We start from the raw sequence: 21,682 nt of genomic DNA, 5'->3' as shown, positions 1-21,682 counted from the left end.
TTATGTTGGGTTAAAATGAGGGCTGTCTAAAGAATAGAAATTTTGATCACAATCGATCTTAGATTTTGTGAAGTTAATTGTGATTAATCGCATCCCTTTATCACATTTATATTCAAAACTGCTTTTTTGTCAGACTGTATTTTTATACTGTGTTAAATTAACTTCCTGTTTTGATACAAAAATGCTCTTATAGCTAGACAGAAGAACTTAGCACAAACTTAACCAGAGGAAAAAGGAACTTTGATGGATTGCTAAGAAAATAAGGGAATGGTAAAAAGGTAAATGTTAGATAATACAAGTTTCAGATGACTTTTGACTTGTTCACTGAGCTGTCTGTGAGTTTTTCAAAGTAAAATGAAACATTAAGGAGCACTGGTGGACATATTTACATCACTGTGGCTGCAGGGAGATGCTGCATTGGCTTAAAAAGTGTGTTGAAAGGGATAATGAATTATGGGAATTAATCACAATTACAGAAAAATAGTGGACTAATTGTGGGCCTTAATTTGTCATGATTAATGTGATTAATCATCACAGCCCTAATTAAAATACAAAACTTAGCACGAAAAGTAAGCCAAACAGCTTATGTTGACTCCTAGGTGCTGATGTTCAGGTGCTTGACTGTCATTATTGGAGGCAATCTCAATGCACTGGCTGAGGAGGAGTTGCCAGGCTGTTATGGTTGTGTATGATTGTTCCACATGAAACTGAGGCTTCTGTTGGTTATTAGGTCTTGTTCCTTCAGACTTCAATCATCCAAACATCACCACACAAGAGGCAATGGCAAAATTAGCTGTTTGGCATTGGCTAAGAAGATTTGGCAAATTTTCCACGGGTGCCACCCACATACTCAGCTCTGCTGCTCATCCCACAAATGCATGTTCCTTACAAATGTGGCATCATATAAAAGGGAAATAAACAGGCTTACCATCGATGTAGGATCTAGTACTAAGAAGCACTGTTACAACAAATACATAATCCACCAAACACTTTTTTTTTTCTTCCTGCTACATTTATTATACGTTTCTTTTGACCTTATTTGGCCATTTGAGAGTGTAGTATTAAATGACTTGATTCAGAAAATTAATAGAAAGCAGACCCAATGCTCAGTAAAATGACTGTTTACAGTAAGTACCAGTCACATTCAAGGTATCATTGATAATATTTAGTAGAATATTATAAAAAAACTTGATTTAAATGAAAATATGATATTTATAAGAAGGTTTACATTATGTTTAATTGGGCTCCAGTTTTGCTCATAAACAGAGGCTATAGTCCTTGATGCACTAGTTGCAGGATCGATTTCCTGGTCTTGGCACTGGTTGGTACATGTCTTTCCCCCACTTTCTCCCCATATTTCCTTCGTCTCTTCAGTTGTTCTGTCAGAACAAAGGCAAAAAAATGACATATATGTAATTTGTGTTTAATCATCTGATTATATAAAATTCATTTCATTTTTTTAAACTTAGAATAAGCCTTTTATTCATACATAAAGAGGGTCCCCTTAAGGACTAGTCTATATTATTGCCATATAAGTGCACTACCAAAGAGAGGACAGTTTTATTATAATAATACCAGTCTAACATACTGTTCCTTTAATATGCTTGTAGACCATAATATAATGGATGTCTTTGTGCAATTCACTCATTACATAGTTATCAATGTTTTTTGATAGCTACATCTATAAAAGCGTGCCTTACTGTATATTAAATGTCTAAGGATGCTCCACTGGACCATGGTCAGGGCCAAACATTTCGACCAAAAGAGGCGGTCTCAGTACGGCGAAACCCATGTAGTTGATTTGAAAGAAATAATCAGCAAGGAAGCTCAGATGCATATTTCTAGGTTTGTCTTATTTATTATTCTTATTTGGAAGTTGACATTTACATTTTGTTCAATCTAGTGTTATTTAAAACCACCTATTATAGTGAGAACACCATGTAGTGTATTAAACATGACACAAAATAGAGCAAAACAAAACAATGCAAAATAAAAAGCAACAGAAATGAATAACATCTTCTTAGATAAAATTATATGGTAAATACAATGGAAAAAGCTAATAAAATATGTGCGTCACATTGTATGATATTTATGATTTAAAACGCATGTGAAGATTAAAGGACAGCAGGTGTAGGGGATGTATTATATGTATAAGCATCGGTAATGACCTCTCTGGCTCTTCCATACACAGGCTTTTTAAACAGTGCAGAGAAGTTAAGGGGAGAGGTAGAGGCCGGTAGTTCTTGTAGTAATGTTGTGTCTTCTTGCCAGTTGTAACTGCACATACCTTTTCTTCTTCCTTTGTTTTGATGTGGCTTCTTCTTCTTCATTTGTATTTAATTGGCAGTTAGGAAACTGCTAAGAGCATTACTGCCAACAAGATTGGGGTGTGCATGGAGGCTGTGTCTCGAATTAAGGGAACTTCATGATAAGAAGAGGGTGGGTAGAAGGGGGTGTGTCCCCGATCCACTGATGTTTGGAAAAAAAAATGCTGCTTAAGTGCGCTCTGGGTTGCCCTCTATCCCTCTTAGTGGGCAAAATTTGACAAGGTGACCCCTTTAGTTCATTTTTTGGTGTGCCAAATTTGACAAAGGGCCCTCTTTTGTTCCTTTTAAGTGTGAAAAATTTGACTTAGTGCCCTCTTTGGTTCCTTTTTAGTGGGCCTTTCTAGTGGTTCCTCCTAAGTGTGCAATATATCAGTGGTTCTCAAACTGGGGTCTGGGGACCTCTGGGGGTCCGTGAGCCACAGGTTGGGGGTCTACAAAATAATTACATCATTACAGTAATGCCATTTAATTAAAAAGCAAATAAATACATGTAAACACCACTGTGCTATTAAAATAAACATACTAAACCAATGACTCCAGCATAAGTCAGTGTTGGGCTAGTAAAAACCCAGATATTGTGACATATCATGTAAATCTATCACTCATCAGGCATCAGTCACTTTGCTCAGGTTGCATTTGGTGTGCAGGTTCAGCTAGCAATAATGGATAAATATTTAAGCGTGTCTACTTCATCAAGTGATGCTGGGCCCAAACCAGCTAAACTGAGAAACTATGATGACAGCTATCTGGAGTTTTGTTTTATTGAGAACAGCGATGTAGACCTAAATGTGTTGTGTGTTTTCTTGTGTTTGTAAACGAAGCCATGAAGCCCGCCAAGCTAAAGCGTCATCTTATAACAAAGCATGCAGAGTTTAAAGACAAAACAAAAGATTTTTCCAATCAAAGGGTGAGGACTACATCTGCCAGGAAACACGAATGGTGAACCTGACCCCAACCTCAGAAAAAGCACAGAGGGTTTCATATTTGGCTGCTCAGGGAATCGCAAAAAGTAAGAAGCCACACTCAATTGGACAAGAACTTATATTCAGTTTAAAGAGATTAAAATCAAGCATCTAGGAGTACAAATGGCAGTTAACATATGTTCAATGTATGTAAGGGTTATGTGGGGGTACTTGGAAGATGTTCTGCCCTGTAAGGGGTCCCTAGCCTTGAAGAGTTTGAGAACCCCTGCAATATTTGACAAAGGGCCCTCTTTGGTTCCTTTTAAGTGTGCAAAATTTGACAAAGAGCCCTCTTTGGTTCCTTTTAAGTGTGCAAACTTTGACAAAAAGCCCTCTTTGGTTCCATTTTAGTGGGCACAATTTGACTTAGAGGCTTCTTTGGTCCTTTTAAGTGTGCAAAATCTGGCAAAGTGCCCTCTTTGGTTCCCTACAGCATTAATAGGTTTCTTCTTTATTATTTTTGCCCCTGCCCCTCAAACATCCTGAGTCTGCTCTTGTTCCCATGGTGGTACAAGAAAAATACAATCCCTCTTACCATTATAGCTTCTATAGTCATGTCATCAATCCGGTCTTGTTGCAACCATTTGTCACTAACTAAAATAACATCAGTGTTGACATCGTATATTGCTATTCATCTGAAAAATGTTAAAGTATGATTTTTGGTACATGTTGCCCAGCCCTGGTATCCCGTGTTTTTGGTTTGTTATTTGTGCTTCGGTCGATACAAAGTAAACACAGACTTACTGTGTTTCCAGGTAAAGCGTTGGTGGATATGCAGCTTTAAAAAATTTTGTTGCCTTCTTTCCACCACTAACTCTCATTCTTTCTGTTTTTCTCCCTCTCGTCCTGCCCTCCCCACCCCCTCCCCTCCACCTTCTGCTTCTGCAGGGGAGTCAAGCCAGGAGCTGGGCCCCCCTCCGTCGGTGGATGAGGCAGCCAACACATTGATGACGCGCCTGGGTTTCCTTCTGGGAGACAAAGTGAGCGAGGGGCCGGCCGGTACCCAGTACAGCATGGAGGAACCCGAGGCGAGACAGGTAATGGTCTCCATCATGAATTGGACCGTTTGTTACTCACCTAATGTGCCTTGGAAACTTTTTTTGTCTGCATCTCTTGGAATGACTTCACCCTGAAAGAGAAACTTTCTCTTGTTTTGGGACTTTTTCAGTGCCAACATTGCATTGAAATGAAGTCAGCACATGCACAATCAGTTTGAGTCAATGGTTTTCTTTAGATAAAGGATTAGCACCAGCAAGCTTGTCATATTTATTTTTATCGCTATTACCATTGTTGTGGGTTATCCTAATCTAATTGTCTTCTTGTATACGTGATTTTGACACATTTTGATTGTAAGAGATCATGCTTTGGAACGTGAGCAAATGCAAAACCTTGTGATTCGATCTGTTTTGACATTTATCTTCTTAATTTCCTTGTGTGCGCTTGGTTTTTGACAGATCTTTGGATAGCCAGATCAAAAGATTTTTCTGTAAATTGCCCTCAGACACCACAGCCTGTTGGATTCAGAATTTATCACTGCCTCTCCATCAAGCATCAGATATCTCCCTGACTAATTAAATTTTTCTAAAACAAATCTCATTATTCTCTGTATTCTTTCGACTCTTGTTGCTGAGGGAATGCTTTGTGAGTTGACATGCAGCAGGCTCAGCTTACATTTCTCTGTTGTAACCTTTCAAATCGTGACTTTGCTGTTGTGCAACAAACAGCTTCTGGCACAACTGGCCTGCTCCGAGCTCTGCAGCAGATGCCCTGGTTTTTCTACCTAAACCTGATGTGACAGGTTCGAATTTTCCAAATTGAGGGAGAAAAACATTTGCAGGAAAGAGCGAGAAAAAAACATACACAGGGGGGAGAATGGGGCTGAAACCTGTTGCTAAATTCAAATCAGGTCTAGGTATGGTTTAGCTCTAAAGCGGTGTAGATAAACGATTAGACTGATGGACTGCCTGTGCTTGATGTGAGCACTGCTGTAGCAGTGGGGGTGTATAAATTGAGAGAGGTTTATTCAAGCGGCTCTTTTTAGAGACGTGACTCATACTAGCACCCTGCTGCATCGTGAACACAGTACAAACTTATTATTGTAGATATCTGCCCCAAATACTGCTCTCCTGGTGCAGTTTGTTTGATTCATTTACCACCAGATATGACAGGAATTGCCTCGAGACACCATAGAGGGTGGGCTATGGTGGTTATTTTTATAATTTACCTGTCATATGTGATTGGAGAGCAGTAATACAGTAGACACGCTCATCTAATGTGGATAAACAGTGCTTAACAAATTTATTAGACCACCTGTCATATATTCGTCTCAGAGACCATCCAGCATCATGAAGTGCTTTAATGCGGACTCTTTCATTTTCAGTGAGCTCTCTAAGTTTTACCATTTTGAACAGGAATGATGGATTTCAAACTGAATTCACCCAAATTTGAGCTGGCTCACTGGGCTTCTCTGAGAAGTCAGAAATTAATCAAGCATAACATTCAACCACTGAAACTGATTTTTCTGTTCAGAAATGCAAGTACATAACTATAATTTGACATTTTAATCAAGAAATCTTAATGTGCTTTACTATTTTTTCAGTTTTTTTGTAAATCAGTAAATTTGAAAAATCATGGATAACAATAATAATTATATTTTAGCATTAAAAATATAATTTGGGTTAAAGAACTTATACATATTGGTGTATTAACCATTGCAGAAACATATAAAATGATTTTGGTAATTACCAATGCTGTTAATTTAGGGCAGCTGTGGCATAAACCTTACTTTGGTTAGGGTTAGGGTGGTCTAATAAATTTGTTAAGCACTGTATTACTAGGAAGCTGTGAACTCATCCAGCACTATAACTTTTTCTTTTGTTTGTTATCATGATCATCAATTATAGCATCCCAGGCTAAATACTGTCATAGTTTCCTAAGGCATATCTCCATCTTTTAATAGCCATCTTTAAAGGTACAATATGTAAACTTCTCCAACTGAAATGACTACCCCTATGTTATATATAAATATATTAGCTGAGCACTTATGATACTTTTCTCCCAAGCTTGCCTAAGTACCACAAAACTCCACCACCACCCCCTACCACCTAAAACTTTCAAAATACAATCAAATTAAACTTAAGATACTAAAAGTCAGAAGTCAAAAACTTGACGTGTACAAGCTGATAACAAACATTTAATAAAGCCGACTAGCAAACGTAGCTAGGTAACATGGCTACCTGGTTAAATGTGTAGCTAAAGAAGTTGTATTAGCTACAAAAGCTATGTAGGTAACACAGTTACCTAATTAAATCTAAAGCTAAAGAACCTATGTTAGCTACATCAGCTTCATAGGTGTCGTAACTATCTAGTTCAATCTAAAGCTAAAGAAGCTACATTAGCTATATAAGCTACATAGGTTACACATCTACCTAGTTAAATATAAAGCTAAAGGAGTTATGTTAGCTACATAAGTTTCACAGGTAGCATAGCTACTTAGTTGAATCTAAAGCTTAAGAAGCTACATTAGCTTTGTAGTTAACACAGCTACCTTGTTAAAAATAAAGCTAAAGAATCTGTTTGCTGCATAAGATATGTTATGCAGCTACCTAGTTCAAATATAAAACTAAAGAAGCTATGGAAGCTACATAAGCTACATAGGTAGCACAGCTACCTAGTTGACTCTAAAGCTAAAGAAGCTACATTAGCCACATAAGCTTTCTAGGTAAAATAGCTACATTAATAATGTAGTTAAAGCAAGTTAGGCTACATTGGCTATGTTATCTTATACTACATTTGCTGAAGTCAGGCAGAAACAGTTATGTGAACAGTGGCTTGCTTTAGCTGAAACCCTTGTAGTCACAATGGCTTATGGCTTACATCTCTCCAGTAGTAACGTTAACTACGTAGCCAGTGAAGCTATGTTAGCTTCAGCTAAAGTTACCAATGCTAAAGCAAGCCACTGTTAGGATAACTACTTCTAAAACATTAAATCAGATCAGATCTCTAAACTTTTTTCTGTTTTATTCATTTAATGTTGCTTAGTCTGTAATGTTTACAGTGTGGTTATTTCGCGAATTTCACAGATAGACTTTGTTAATGGATATAAAATTGATTTGGGAAAGAAAAACTCTAAAACATTTACCAGCAAATTATGTCCCTTCCGTTCTGACAGGAACCAGTAGTGGCCTACAAGAGGAGGCAGTGTGCTTCATAACCCAATTTTTCACCTATGACAACTTCGTTCAATATTATCTGCAATTCATGAGATAAATTTATTTAACAGGAAACTGTTGTTTTGGTTTTAGAGATAAACTCTCATAAAGAGGGAGAAAAGCTGTTAAAATTGCCCTTCCTGGCCTGTGTTTGAGGTGATCCCGGGATGCTTTTGGATCTAAAATTCTGTAGCTTATCTCAGTTTTATATTTATCAAACGAGATTATAGGCTAGTTTTTCTGTTTGTGTTTTTACATTTAGTTTAAAGCTCAAGTGAGATATTAATGAAACCCCGCCAGATGAGATGTTAGTGAGCACACTTATTTCTGTACTGACCCGTTGAGCTATAACTGCATCCTTAAAGTGCCACTGTTTCCCTTGCTAGCAAGTTGGCTGTATGATCAATTAATGTGTGCATGTAAATATTAGGTTGAGCTTTTCTGAGAAGGGGTTGGAAGAGAAGAGGTTGGAGCTGGGGCTGTCACTTGTTAACATCAAGTCTGGTGGCTGGCGGCTGGAAAGCTAAGTGGTTTACATTACTGACTTTGATACTGGAAATTAATGCTTCAGTCCCAGTCTGGGCAATGGCATTGTAATATTGCAACAAACCTGGCTCTTTGTAAAAAAGTAATGTCCCCTGCAACATATGAATTCAAGACCAGATAAAAACAACCAACTTATTTGCATCAATCTGTCTTGAAAGGATTACAAAGCCATAAGGCTTTGGAACTCCAGAGAACCATGGTGAGAGCCATTATCCACAAATGGAGAAAACTTGTAAGAGTGGGGGATCTTCCTAAGAGTGGCTGGCAGTTGTTATTTTCTACATATCAGCCCTGTGATTGACTGGCAACCATTCCAGGGCGTACCTTGCCTCTAGCCCAGTGCCAGCTGTGATTAGGTCTACTTAGCTTGGCACAGAGGGAGGGGTCTCTTTCTTTCTTTCCCACAGTTCGGCTGGTTGATGAAGATGTGCTGTTTTACAAAACAAGATTAGTGATTTGTTATTTAAATTTATTGGAATTTTGTTAAAGAATAGCCCCTTGAGATGCAAGGGGATTCATCACTTGTAATTTTGATGAATGTTTTCACCCACAGTTGGTCCAGCATCGTATGGGCAAAATACCTGGATGAGTTGATCTTATCAAAACTTTAAAAGGCTGTTTAGAGCTGGTTTATACAGGGTCAAAATCCGTCTCTGGTGCTTGATCCATTGTATAGTATTTGACCAAAGCAATGCACCCCATCTAGACCCCATAGGACTGTTGAAAGGTGAAATGGTGGTATTATAAATAATTTTTGAGTATTATGGGATATTTTTGACTTGCAGTTCGATAAATGCATTTGATAAGATTTGAGTTTGTCTAATGTTCTAAATAAGTATGCTGTTTGTTCAAACACTGACAAATGCTGCTCCTTGGACACTGATTATTCATTGTTATTATGAAAGAAAAATTGTTCAAAAAGGGCAAGAATTTGCCTTTTTTCAACATAACCAACAACTGACTCTGATCTGACATGGTGAATTCCTACAATAGCCAGCGTCAGAGCTGACAGACCTCAGCATCTGACAGAACAAGGTGACCTTAACTGGCAGAGCGTGCAGTTAATTGCCTTCCACGCTTTTGTGCTCTCGCTCCCTGAATAGACGCAACACTCAGAGTTCAATCCATTCAATGTACGCCGTTTGAGGTCAGACCTGCACAAGGCAAGGTTCATTAGCCCACTGGACACTGTAGAGCGGTGGCGATGGCAGCGGTGGCGCTGCGTGTGTATGCAGAGGTTTGAAGGCTTAACCACTCATGTGTAAGTTTTGTTTGCATCAGGGTCAGGCTCTGGTAAACATGAACATTTAAGCTGTCTCGTCTGTGGTGAGAGCAGAGGGCAGCTGTGACTGAAAGAGCGCCGGACAAATCGTTGTTCATGCGGTCACACACACATTTACACACAAAACACACATTTAGCACAGGTTAGAGGCCATGTACTGGACTGGACAATGTGTTGACAAGTTTACAGATGTCACAGTGGGTTTTTCAGACTCTGAGCTGGTGCTGCTGTGCAAAACACACTGCCTGGAACGTTAATAGGCTCTCATACACAGCTTTATGCTTTTCAGTTCAGCCGCTATGCCATACTTTATACAAGAACACAATTTAGATTAGCCATTTATTGTTTCATTGAACTGCTGTGAGTTATACTTGGTTATTTTATTAATATTCTTTCATTATCATGTTTTAAATTGTATATAAAAACCTCTCAAATAAGCCAGCTAATTATTGCTGCAATTTTAGTGTCAACATGGAAAGTATCTCTCTTATATTGATCAATGCATGTGAGAGAGGGTACATTTTATGACCAAGCTTTTGCATTGGGGAACATTGAAACTGAGAGCACAAAGACTCTGGTAATGAAATTGACCACTGAGTAAATGCATTTCAAAGTAACTTTGCTGTTGGACTTTAATGCATCTGACCTCTACCTAAATTAATTAAATTACCAGTCTGTTAATAGAGAAGAAAACAAGGTTTGAATGAATTAATGAGTGACTAACTGGTAAATTTTCTGCAGTTTTTGTTGGTATTTCTGAGAGAGAAATATATCACCAATTAAAGGATGTTTTTAGGGGGTAAAGTGCAAAATGTCTTGGTAATCTTTGCTCCTTTGCTTTTCTTTTTGAAAAATTTCTTCAGAGATATATTTCTGTGATTCATTTTCCTTTATTTGAGAGGTACCCTCTTCAAGGACAAAAGCCTCTGTACATAAAGCCCAGGAACTAACAGATTTTGCTTTTTAATCAGCATCCTCTGGTCAAATTTTAACCTTTTATCTTTAACAACAAACTGAAAATTGTGGACATTTCTGTTTGATTGAGCTGCAGTTTTTGTTGAACTTTTAATAGCAAATTGCTGTTGCCAGGCCAAAACCTATTTCTTTTCATTTCTCATGATTTTATTTTTTTTTTATAAACCAGTCCTTTTGGTCACCCTTTACATCTGTCAGTAGATTTTTAACAAACTCCTAAGTGGAAAAAAAAAAGTGTCAAAAAGATGCTGACTGACCATTTAGAGTTGTTAGAAAATTACAGCCTGTTTCCACTCCCTGAACAGTGGTGATTTTGGAAATAGAAGGTTTTGGCCTGATGCCAGCAGAATTTTGGGTGCCAACATGCACAAGTGAGTTGGTTACTTTTATAATAAGGGCAGCAGGTCAAAATCAGACTTTTGGGGAGAGGTCTAACCGCAAACCATAGATCTCAGACACCAATTCTCAGTGACAGGCACTGTGAGACGCTGCATCTGTTAGAACAGAAATACATACTAAAAATTCCTAAAAATCAATAAAATCAGATTAAATGTTGGTTAGTTTAAGGTAAGGACTAAAGTAAGGGTTAGGATACCAAAAGTTAAAACCTGACCTGCAGAATCTGATTTTAAAATGTTTTATAAATCCAAAAGGCCTCCATTAAAACATTTTAATTTAGCAAACAGTGCTACTTTAGCTGCATAAACTACATATATTATGGAGTAACATAGATAATGGAGCTAAAGTTGATGCGCATGAAGCTCATTGATATCTATAATCACAAACCTACGAAGCTAATGTTAGCTACATAAACTATGAAGTAACATAGCAATGCAAACACAGCTCTGTTAGCTGCATCAGCTACATAGATAACAGAGTAAAATAGATAATGATGCTGAAGCTAATGGATATCTATAATAGCCTATGTTAGCTACATAAACTACATAGCTTATGTTGCTATGCAAAAATAGCTCTGTTAGCGGCACAAGCTACATGGGTAACAGAGCAACATAGATAAAGGAGCTAAAGCTGAAGATCACAAAGTTCATGGATATCCATATTAACAAAGCTATAAAACCAATGTTAGCTACATAAACTACGTAGCTACACAAACATAGCTTAGTTTTGCATAAGCTACATAGATAATAGAGAAAAATAGATAACGGAGGTAAAGCTAAAATTCATGAAGCTAATGGATATCTATAATTAAAAGGCAACAAATCCAATCTTATCTACATTATCTGCATAGCTACACAAAATAGCTCCATTGGCTGCATATGCTACATAGATAACGGAGTAACATTGATAACGGAGCTCAAGCTAACACTCATGCAGCTTATAGATATCTATACTAACAAAAACACAAAGCTAGCATTAACTACATAAACTGTGTGGCTTACTTAGTTGTGCAAACATAGCTCCATTAGTTGCATACATAGATAATAGAGTAATGTAGATAATGAAGCTAAGGCTCAAGAAGCTTATAAATATCTATACTAACAAAGCTACGAAGCTGACGTAGCTACATTAACCACTTTTCAGTGGCTAAAGTGGCTCTAGATGGTTTGCCAGTTTACCAAACAAGTGCTTTGGACTGCTTGGCTTTGTTTTTGAAAACTGTAAGCAAACATTACAGAATTTTAGACTGATGATTGAATATCTATCTTCCACTATCTGTACTACTTGTTCCATTCAGGGCTCTAGCTGTCATTAGGTGAGAGAGTGATTACACCTCATGCTAGGTGCCAGTCCATCAGGGCTGACATTTAGAGATAAACAGGCAGGCATGCTCATGCTCACACCTACAGGGGATCTAGAGGAGGGTTCCCCAAATGGTTTTCCCCAAGGGCAAAATTATGTCAAGGAAACCAAGCCAAGAGGCAGAGGTTAGAATTTTTCCACCCTCTATGTAGGCTATGTGCAGATTTTTTTAAATAACAAGCACTTTTTATGTACTGTTAGTGGTGGTAATGCTAATGGATTAAGCTAGGTATTTTAATTTCCTGTGTTTACTGGCACATAAGAAGGAAATACACTCTTATCTTATGATACAAGTTCACAATACAGCCAATTAAAGTAATCTTAAGCCATGGAGATTGTATGATAACAGTTTGCTTATAAAATAACAAGTTTATTCACAGCAGCCTGCAGACCATACAAGCTCACTACTTCATTTAAGCGATCTGGATTTTCCTGAACATGATGGTGCATGTTTTTTTCACTTAATGTAATGTTCTCACATGACTCAGGGTGGGCCAGATGATTGGCTCTGGTGGACCAGATTTGCCCTCTGCTGTAATTGCTACAAGAGAAATAGGGATGAATGCTGAGCTAATGAGTGTTTTAAATGTGTACAAGAGAAGCAACGGAACTAACCGATATCCTTATGATTAATTGGCAAACAGATGGCTTTCCCACCAGCCTCAGTAGGCTGTGAACAGCTAATTGACAGACTAATCAATAATAAAATAACCAATACTCTGAGCTCTTCTCCTAGCTGTATACATGTGTGGGTGTTTATTATCTTAGAGTCTGTGCAGCATTTCTCCTGTACATTGAAGTAGACTGGATTTAGCCTTTAGCGCCTTTTCACCCTCTTGTTATCTGTGCGTTTACCTCGTGTTGACCTGAACTCATCATCGGCACCTTTTAAGAGAGACCTCCTTGTGTTTTTGTGTCTTAAACATCGACTCAGTGCCTTGACATCTCTGTTTTTCTTGTGCCCCTGTGTTTGTGCAGATGCAGCATGCATGTATTATTTAGGTACGTTGATCTGTGGGTGTTTGGAGACGCAGCATTGTTTTTATTTTGTCCCCCGTGTCTCCTTGTCTTCTGACTTGAACCGATGCAAAGGAGGGTCACCGCAGGGTGCCAAAACAATGCAGGGGCTGGAAAGAATTTTAGACGCAAAAACTGTATGGGATCACAACTTTAGCTTTGTGTTACGCAAAATGTTTGTTGTGGCTTTCAGAGGAAAAATATTGATAAAATAATCTGACAGTGAGGGTAAGATACAGAATTTTAACCTTTGATATGATACTAGTAAAACTGAAAATATCAATCCCTTTTTCTAACCTGTCAGATTTGATGAGGGACTGCATGTGCAGCCATTATTATATTAATACACATTCATTATTAGTGGAGCAATAGGACATTAAACTCTTGTCAAAGTCAGAGGATGAAGGGCAGAAATATCTTTTCAAACAAAAACAAGCTTCACTAAACTACAGCTATAGCTGCTGTACATGCTAATCTCTTCATTGTTTAGAGGCTTCTAATTCAAGTAAACCAGCTTGTTGCTCTGCCCTGTGCTCCTCAAATAACTCTGATTTGTCTGTCATTCTCTGACTGGGAACAAGCATATCAGTTTTACAAGACAGACCTGCCTGATCACAGACATGGGATCAGGTCAATCTATCTACTTTGCAATGTTAACCTGTTTTAATACCACATTTTCTGTATTTATGTACTTTGGTAATTTAATCGAAATTGTACCATTTAAAATACTTGGTATCATTAATTTTTTCAAAAGATTGAACATTTTGACTAAACAATTGAAAAGGAATTTTCTTAATTTTCCTTATGGCATTCAGATGTAAAAACTGAATGAAATTATTGTTAGAGAGTGGAAGCATTTAGGAACAACAGCAACACAACCACAAAAAGCACGGTCAAAGGCTGCTAAGGTGCATGTTGCGTTAAGTCACCAGCTCTCTGCTGGTTCCATAGCTGAAGAGTTCTGAACTTCCAGTGGTGTCATGTAAGCACAAAAACTGTGTAACGGGAGCTTAATTGAATAGGTTTCCACTGCGGAGAAGTGGAAATGCATATTGTGAGGTGACAAATCATGCTTCTCTGTTTAATAGTCAGATGGGTGAGTCTGGGTTTACCAGATATCAGGAGAACATAAACTGCCTCACTGCATTGTGCCAACTGTGAAGTTAGGTAGAGGAGGGATAATGGTATGGGGCTGGTTTTCTGGGTTTGGGCTAGACTCCTTATCTCCAGTGAACCCCATTGCCAGGTTGACTGAGTCTAAGTAGGTAGAGTCGGTTGTCTCACAACTGGAAGGTTGTGGGTTTGATCCCCAGCTTCTGCAGCCACATGTTGATGTGTCTTTTGGCAACACACTCTTAACCCCAACTTCACTGCTTTGTAGGTCCTGCCATCAGTGAGTGAATGAGTGAGTGAGTAAATGGGTGTGAATGGTAGGTGTGACCTGTAGTGTAAAAGCGTTTTGAGTAGTGGGATGACTGTACAAGCTCAAGTCCATTACCATTTGACTATAAAGACATGTTTTGGTGAGTTTAGTGCCTTTGAGATGAGCTGGAAAGAAGATTGTGAGCCTTCTCATCCGACATCGGTGCCTGGCATCATAAATGCTCTACAGAGTGAGTCTTCCTACAGTCTTCCCTAAATCTTGTGGAAAGCCTTCCAAGAAGAGTGGACACTGTTATTTTTGCAAAAGGGAGGAGATCCTTATTATAGTGCATTGTCATTACAGTCCCTGTTGGTGTAATGGTCAGGTGGCCAAATACTTTTGTCCATAAAGTGTACCATAATTTCACACGTTATCATGATAGAAGTAAAAATCATTCATGACTAATTGATTAGACTTTAGATTTTTGTAGTTTGTGTCATGCAAAAACAAAATGTCCTGCCTATAGAGGTTTACAAGACACCTTTATAAATACGACACCAGAAACCAGATGATGCTTGAAACATGAAATAAACCATCCAGACATTTCTTCCAGGCTTACAGATGTCTGTGCAGGCTCTCATTTATCCTTGATCAAAGTGGCAACTAGCCTTCTCAAGAACCTCAGTCAAGTCCACTTGCCACCTTGACCAAAATTTGGATAACTTACAAATTAATCAGTCATTCCACTTTGTCATCATCAGTGCTCCAAAATATATCAGGGTTTTGGACAAGCATTTCATACAGTATGGTTACCTGTTTTGAAATCAAAGCAACAAAAGAAGATCTTGACACCTAAAACCAGCTGTTGTCATGTTTTTCAATTACCAAAAAAATGCAGAAAATCTCCCTCAAACTGGCTAGATTGTCACCATAGTGACATGTTCCCAGTGTTTTTGTGCAATAGTCAAACTTAAATCTCTTTTATGTACCTGTCTCATTAAGAAGATCTAGTTTTGTAAGGCTTTTTGAATATTGCTCATTATCACCTATCATTAAATCAAGGCTGACTGTATCATTTGAAAGCATTTTAAAGGCATCAAAAGGTAATGAAGTATCATCATTTTGTTGACTCACATTTTGCAAAATAAATCTCATCAAATCTTCTGTTGTTTGTACTTTAGCTAGTCTGAAACATCCATTTAAAGTTGTATTTGTGTTAAAACCCAGAGGAGAAAGTGCTAAACGTACCGAAAGATCAACACTAGACAACCACACATGTGCCATGTTTCTCCACAGACTCAGACCCTGGAAGTGCCACTCCCTTTAGTTTTCACAAACAGAAATTACTGTTTTCCTGGATTCAGATGCTTTGGCTTGCATTCCTGATATGTTTACAGACTTCATAATGTTTTATTTCCCTGTGGCACTCTGCAGCTGCAGTAATAGTGCTCTTTAAGGTACATTTATAAAGCAATTTTAGGTTTGTGTCGTGCATGTTTTGTTGGCATTTTCAGAAATAAACTATATTCATGAAGTCACACTCATCTTAAATGTACATGTGAGTTTTCCCTAAAGCTGTTTGTCATCTTCTGATTTGCAAAGCTCTTTCTAACATGTATATTGGCAAAATGCTGCAAATGATTGGTTGTTATGATATGTGTTTGTGTGCATGTGGGAGACTTTAAAAGGCAGCAGGGGGCAGAGCTTTTGAGAACAGAAATATTGAAGTGACATTTCCCAGCATGTATGTGACTCACTTATTGAAATTCAAACATTGTACTTTGCCATTTACACCTGTGAGCACTAATTGAGCGGCTGGAGTCTGACAAAGCTTTTCAAATGTGCCTGTTTGTGTGTTTCAGGGCCAGAACCAGAGGATAAGCCCGTGCTCCACCCTAACCAGCAGCACTGCCTCACCCCCTGCAGGCAGCCCCTGCTCCACCCTCCCCCCTGCCATGCCGGGCCAGGCCGGGAATAAAGACTGTGCCTACGGTTCTGTCACCAGTCCGACTTCAACCCTGGAGAGCAGGGACAGCGGGATTATTGGTGAGATCTCTACAAAGGAAACTTTAATAAACACAAACAAACTTTTAAACCTCTGAAAGAATCAAGGAAATCTCAAATGATACCCCTGTCTGTAAAGAAGCCTTAGGCACCCAGTTTGAGGTCATTTCTTGCCTTTAGGTACCAGAAATTGCAAGCCAACTCTGGCACACAGTCTAAAATGTCTACAAATGTTGTCACTGTCTAAAAACACTGGCAACACTCTAGTACCAAAATGTTTCCCCAAAGTAAATGACAGTCTGTACATTTACATGTAGTCAGAAAAAGTTCATTAGTTATGTTGTTTCAACTAAAACCAGACTTTTAGATTAGTGTGTAAGTATGTTAGTCCAACTGAAAACATATTAAACCGTATTTCTCATTGTCAGACTACCACACCAACATACATAATCCAGCTGGAGAGTGATTTACTCTAGCATGTCTACAAGGGGATCAAGGCCGCCCATAAGGAGGGGATAAAGGGGAAAGCTTTCTGGGGCCCAGCCAAATAGGGGGATAAAGAGGGTCTGTAAAATCAGGATCCATTGTAAAGTAAAGCTGTGATAACCATATTTTATTTTTAACCTGAATAATGACTACTCTTATCAGAACAATTAATAACTTAGTTATTTGTGCTGTAGTATTTAACCTTCTTCAAAATTAAAACCCCTCTTCTTAAAACAGAATTAAAATGGGTTCAAAGCAGCAAAAATAGGCTAACAGAGGTCAAAAATAGGTGTAAAATTGCTAAGATGGCTTGAAAAATAGTAGATAAAAAACAGGCAGAAAAGGGGTTACAAGTGGCAAGAAGGAGTGAGACAAAGAGTTATATACATTGAAAGTCTGCTAAAATTGGCATAAAAAGGAGGGGAAATTGGTTAAAAGAGGCAACAGAAGGCAGAAAGTGGCAAAAATGGGTTAACAAAGGGGGAGGGAAATTGTGCCGGAAAGTTTGAGAAGGTGACAAGATGGCCTAAATACAGCAAGATGGGCAAGAAATGTGGTGAAAACAGGAGAGAAAGAGGCAATCATTGGTTAAAAGTGGAAAAAGGTTAACAGAAGTAGAAAATAGGTGTAAAATAGCAAAATAAGGGTCAATAGTGGCAAAAATGGGGGGAAAAAGTAGTGTAAAGGGGTTTGAATGTGGCACAAAAATTGGTAAAAAGTGGCAAATTGGGTAAAACAGTTTGCAAAATTGATGAGAAGTGGGATATAAAAATGGCAAAAACATTCTGAAACTAGAAAAGCACTCAGAGAGCGTAGACCTCCGCTGTAAGCCCTATCTCCCAATAGTGAAGAATCCTTTAAAAAATTCCTGGATCCAAACGGTGATCTGAATCACTCCCAAAATCTAATCAGTTCTTCCTTATGCCATTTCTGACATTTCCTGAAAGTTTCATCAAAATCTGTCCCTAACTTTCTGAGTTATGTTGCTAACAAACTAACAAACAAACCCTGCCGATCACAAAATCTCCTTGGCAGAGGTAAAAATGGTTAAAAGTGGCACAAATAAATAACTTTAATTTCAGACCCATGTGCTGCTGTTGGTTGTCTACAGTAGTTTCTGCTGTTTCTACAGATTCAAATGGTTCATTTTAAAACATGGCTTTTGTTGCTGCTACCTTTTTTCTATGTGAAGCTGGCACAAAGTGTAAATAATGTAATTGCAATCATATTAAGTTTTTTGCATGTTAAAGTATTGCTTGGTCTTTAAATAAAAAATCTTGTTTCTTGTTTAGTAGAGCTTTGTGTAACCTGACACATTATACCACTAAAAACAATAAGAATAAGTCAATTCTGATTTGAAAAAATAGAACTAAAACCGGGTATCGGTACATATGTATGAAAATCGGATTGGAACTGAAAAAATGGATGCTAAAATCTAACTAATGTTCTGCTGTTCTTTTAAATCCTAGTTATCATTAGATAATAATTATAACTGAAACTTTAAGCCTGCATTGTTTTAAACAAATGGTATACAAACATTCAAGTACTGAAATCTTTGACAGTCTTTGAACAATCATGCTAAGATGTCAAATTTAAAGTTCTAATTTCCAATATTTTTATCATTATCAACTTTGTTATTTATGTGTGTTTATGTGTCTGCAACCTTTAAAGACCCCGTAAGTGAAAATGAATCTGTATTTAGGTTTGTTGTATGACAGGTCACTGTGTTATGAACCCCCAGGTCAAATTTCAGTCAACTAAAACAACTCTAAGTGTGTAAAATTAAGCCTCAAAGTCATGAAAAATCTGCTCCAGGATGGTGTGGGTGTGTCTCTGCTCTGCCCTCACTCACTGCCTCAACTCCCACGTTCAGTTTAATTCACCTGTCAGAAAATAAGCTGCGTAGTACCATCTCTTTATATAATCCCCTTTAAAGTGTTCACGTTAGTGTCAGCTTCTCTTACAGCCACACAGAAAGGAGAGGTGACAAAAGGCGATGTCTGCTGGTCTTAAGTCCCGACAAGCGAACTTTTTTCCTCTCACCTACGTAAATAAACGCTGCATGCCGTCTACTTTATGCTCATAAATGACAGCGTGGGCTGGATCAAGTGATCTTCTTAATATTTACCATTATAAATGGGTGGAAAACGATGATCTGAGGTTATTTTGTAGGCTGTATGAGTTTGAAGAGTTAGCGCGCCGGGATCACGGAGATCAAAGGCAGGTGCTCGCTGATCGTCTCACAATAATTATTTTATATAGTAAAACATGATGAGCCGAAAAGATATATTAATGCTTCAAAAGGCTGGTTACGTTCGTTTAGGGATCATTTAGAGTACCAAGCAGGTGCAGTAAGGAGTCTGGATGGATTGAATTAGTCCCCAACGAGTTAATTTTTTTTAATGATTTTTTTTTTTTTTTTTTTTTTTTTTTTTTTACCTGAACAACCAATCGATTAATTGGTGCCTGGGTGCGATTTTGGTTGACCAAGTTTTCTTTGGTTGACTACAACCCTAGAAATTTTTTTAAAAAAGCAGCATCAGTCCTTACAGCAGCAGCACACTTTACTTGGACTGACTCGGATAATCTGCTGTCACAGGTCAATCCCACTGAAAGGACATGTCACATAGTGGAAAGCTGTGGATCACTGACGGGATTTAAGAACAGTGGAGGTTTTTTGTCCACCCTTACAGTATTTCTTTATTGAAACATAATATGAGGATGTCTTTTTTGTTAAAAGTAGATGATGATAAGAAAATAAAAACTTATAAAAACATAAGCTGATTTGGACCCATCCTGCTCAGACTGATAACTCTATCATATTGGATCCCTGACAGTAAAAACTTTTGATAGTAGTAAGAAGCACATGAGGTTGTAACTTCATTCCTCACTGTAACTGAAATTACATAACCAAAGTGTGTTCCTATAACCTCCACCTGAACATTGTGTATGCTGCAGTCAGAGGCAGCCTGTACTCCCACTAGAAGATGATTCAGGTGAAGATGCCACGTTGACATCAACTGTGTCATTCCTGCGTTGTTCCAGAAAACAGGAGAGATGAAAAGCTCAGTGTTGTGAGGCGTTTTGCGTGAGTCAAAATTTGTGCCGCCACGGTTTCCTGGCAACTCTTTTGAACACCTGCAGCTTAGTGGGAAAAGCGTTTCATCTAGGTATCACAGATCGATTCAGAAGAGCTGTATGAGAGCTGACCAGCTGGAAAAGGTGAAGGAAGGTTTGAAAAAAAACTCCTGCTAAGCCTAGTGTGTGAACGACCTGAGAGTATGACACAGATTGTAACTTAAATGTAACACTGAAGGTGACGTTTTGTTCTTCCACAGCCACACTGACCAGCTATTCAGAGAACATGGAGCGAGGTGGGAAATACGGCGAGGGATCCCGGGGAAATCTCAAACTGTGGCAGTCACAGAAATCAGGCATGGACTCGTTCCTGTACAGGGTGGATGAAAATATGACCGCCTCCACCTACAGCCTCAACAAAATCCCTGAACGCAACCTGGAGAGCATGTCCTCCCACTCTGCCCACTCCATCCCTCTGTACCTCATGCCCCGCCCTAACTCTGTGGCCGGTGAGTCCCTTTATCCTACCCTACCTCTCCTGTTCATGAATAAACACCTGAAATAAGGGAATGTGCATGAAGTTTACAAAGTAGGGGTTTCTCCAGAAAAAAAACGTGTCATATTTTCCTTGTCTTTGACTTTGTACCTCTTTTCACTCCTCTAAACATTCTTTCCTTGCATGTTTTCTTCCAAGACAAACCCTCCCTTTGAGTCCTTTACCATCTATTCTATTCACATAAATCTAACGATGAAACTGTTTGAAAAAGTAAAGGGAAATACTAAATATTATATCAGTTTTTTTTAACACACATTTTAAAAAAAACATAGAATCTATGAGCTTGAATTTGGTATGGGATGTGTTGTGCTTTTAGATTGCACTATATTATAGTCTGAGTAAAACTGACCTATCACGTAGGGATGGGTATGAGTACTTGGGACAAAAAGTCCATACTCTCAAGTGTCAGATGACGTCATCCAGCAGCAGAGAACTCCTGTTGGGGGGCAAGTAGTGATTTCTGCATAAAGAAATGCCAAAAGGCCATATTTTGATCTGTTTACAACTATGCCAAGCGGTCAAAGTGTCAAAATAAAAACATTTTTCATTCTTAAGTTACTTTTGTGTCCTGAAAATAGTAAAATATCCAGGCAAAAAATTCAAAAGTTTTAAAAACATGGTGAAACAACAGTAGGCAGGATTTTTAAAAAGCCTTCCTCTAAGGCAGTGGTTCTTGACTGGTCAGGCATCAGGATCCACCACCACCTCCTTAAGAAAAAGTATGACCCAAAATTTAAGAAAGCACGCAATGCCATTTGAATACATTTAAAAGAATAAATGCTGTAGCTTAGAGTCCAGATGGAACAAAATATAACCAAACAAAAGGCCAAACAAATTCCATTTTCTTGAGACAGTGGTAATTTCTTGAGGAATACTCTCCTTATTTGGAAAAGCCAGTTTTGAAAATGAGATACATTAGTAGAGGTTTTGAGACAAGTTCTGAAATTTATTCATAATCTTAGGAAAACACATTAATATTTGTAATAATTCACTGTATACCCACTGAGGGCCCCTGTGTATAAACTTTCTCGCTATTTTTTTTTTCCTGGCACACACTCTCAACCAAATGGACAGGGCCTCGCAACCCACTTTTGGGTCCTGGCCCACCAGTTTA

The 21,682-nt window shown here is 38.2% G+C and overlaps 1 protein-coding gene across 6 annotated transcripts in view; it reads left to right on the top strand.

Annotated features, from left to right (window-relative positions):
- The window catches only part of tanc2b (tetratricopeptide repeat, ankyrin repeat and coiled-coil containing 2b), a 312,489-nt gene that overhangs the window by 214,457 nt on the left and 76,350 nt on the right, over window positions 1–21,682 (top strand). For all 6 annotated transcript variants that reach the window (XM_041815330.1, XM_041815329.1, XM_041815328.1 and 3 more), the window contains 3 exons: window positions 4,178–4,326; window positions 16,307–16,490; window positions 20,273–20,521. In XM_041815330.1, the coding sequence (XP_041671264.1) occupies window positions 4,178–4,326; window positions 16,307–16,490; window positions 20,273–20,521 (582 nt within the window). The remainder of the gene's footprint in view (window positions 1–4,177; window positions 4,327–16,306; window positions 16,491–20,272; window positions 20,522–21,682) is intronic.

The sequence above is a fragment of the Cheilinus undulatus genome, linkage group 20 (assembly GCF_018320785.1).
Source record: "Cheilinus undulatus linkage group 20, ASM1832078v1, whole genome shotgun sequence".
In the NCBI taxonomy this organism is placed as follows: Eukaryota; Metazoa; Chordata; class Actinopteri; order Labriformes; family Labridae; genus Cheilinus; species Cheilinus undulatus.
The sequence above is the reverse complement of the archived record's forward strand: the minus strand, read 5'-3'. Positions and strand labels throughout refer to the sequence as shown.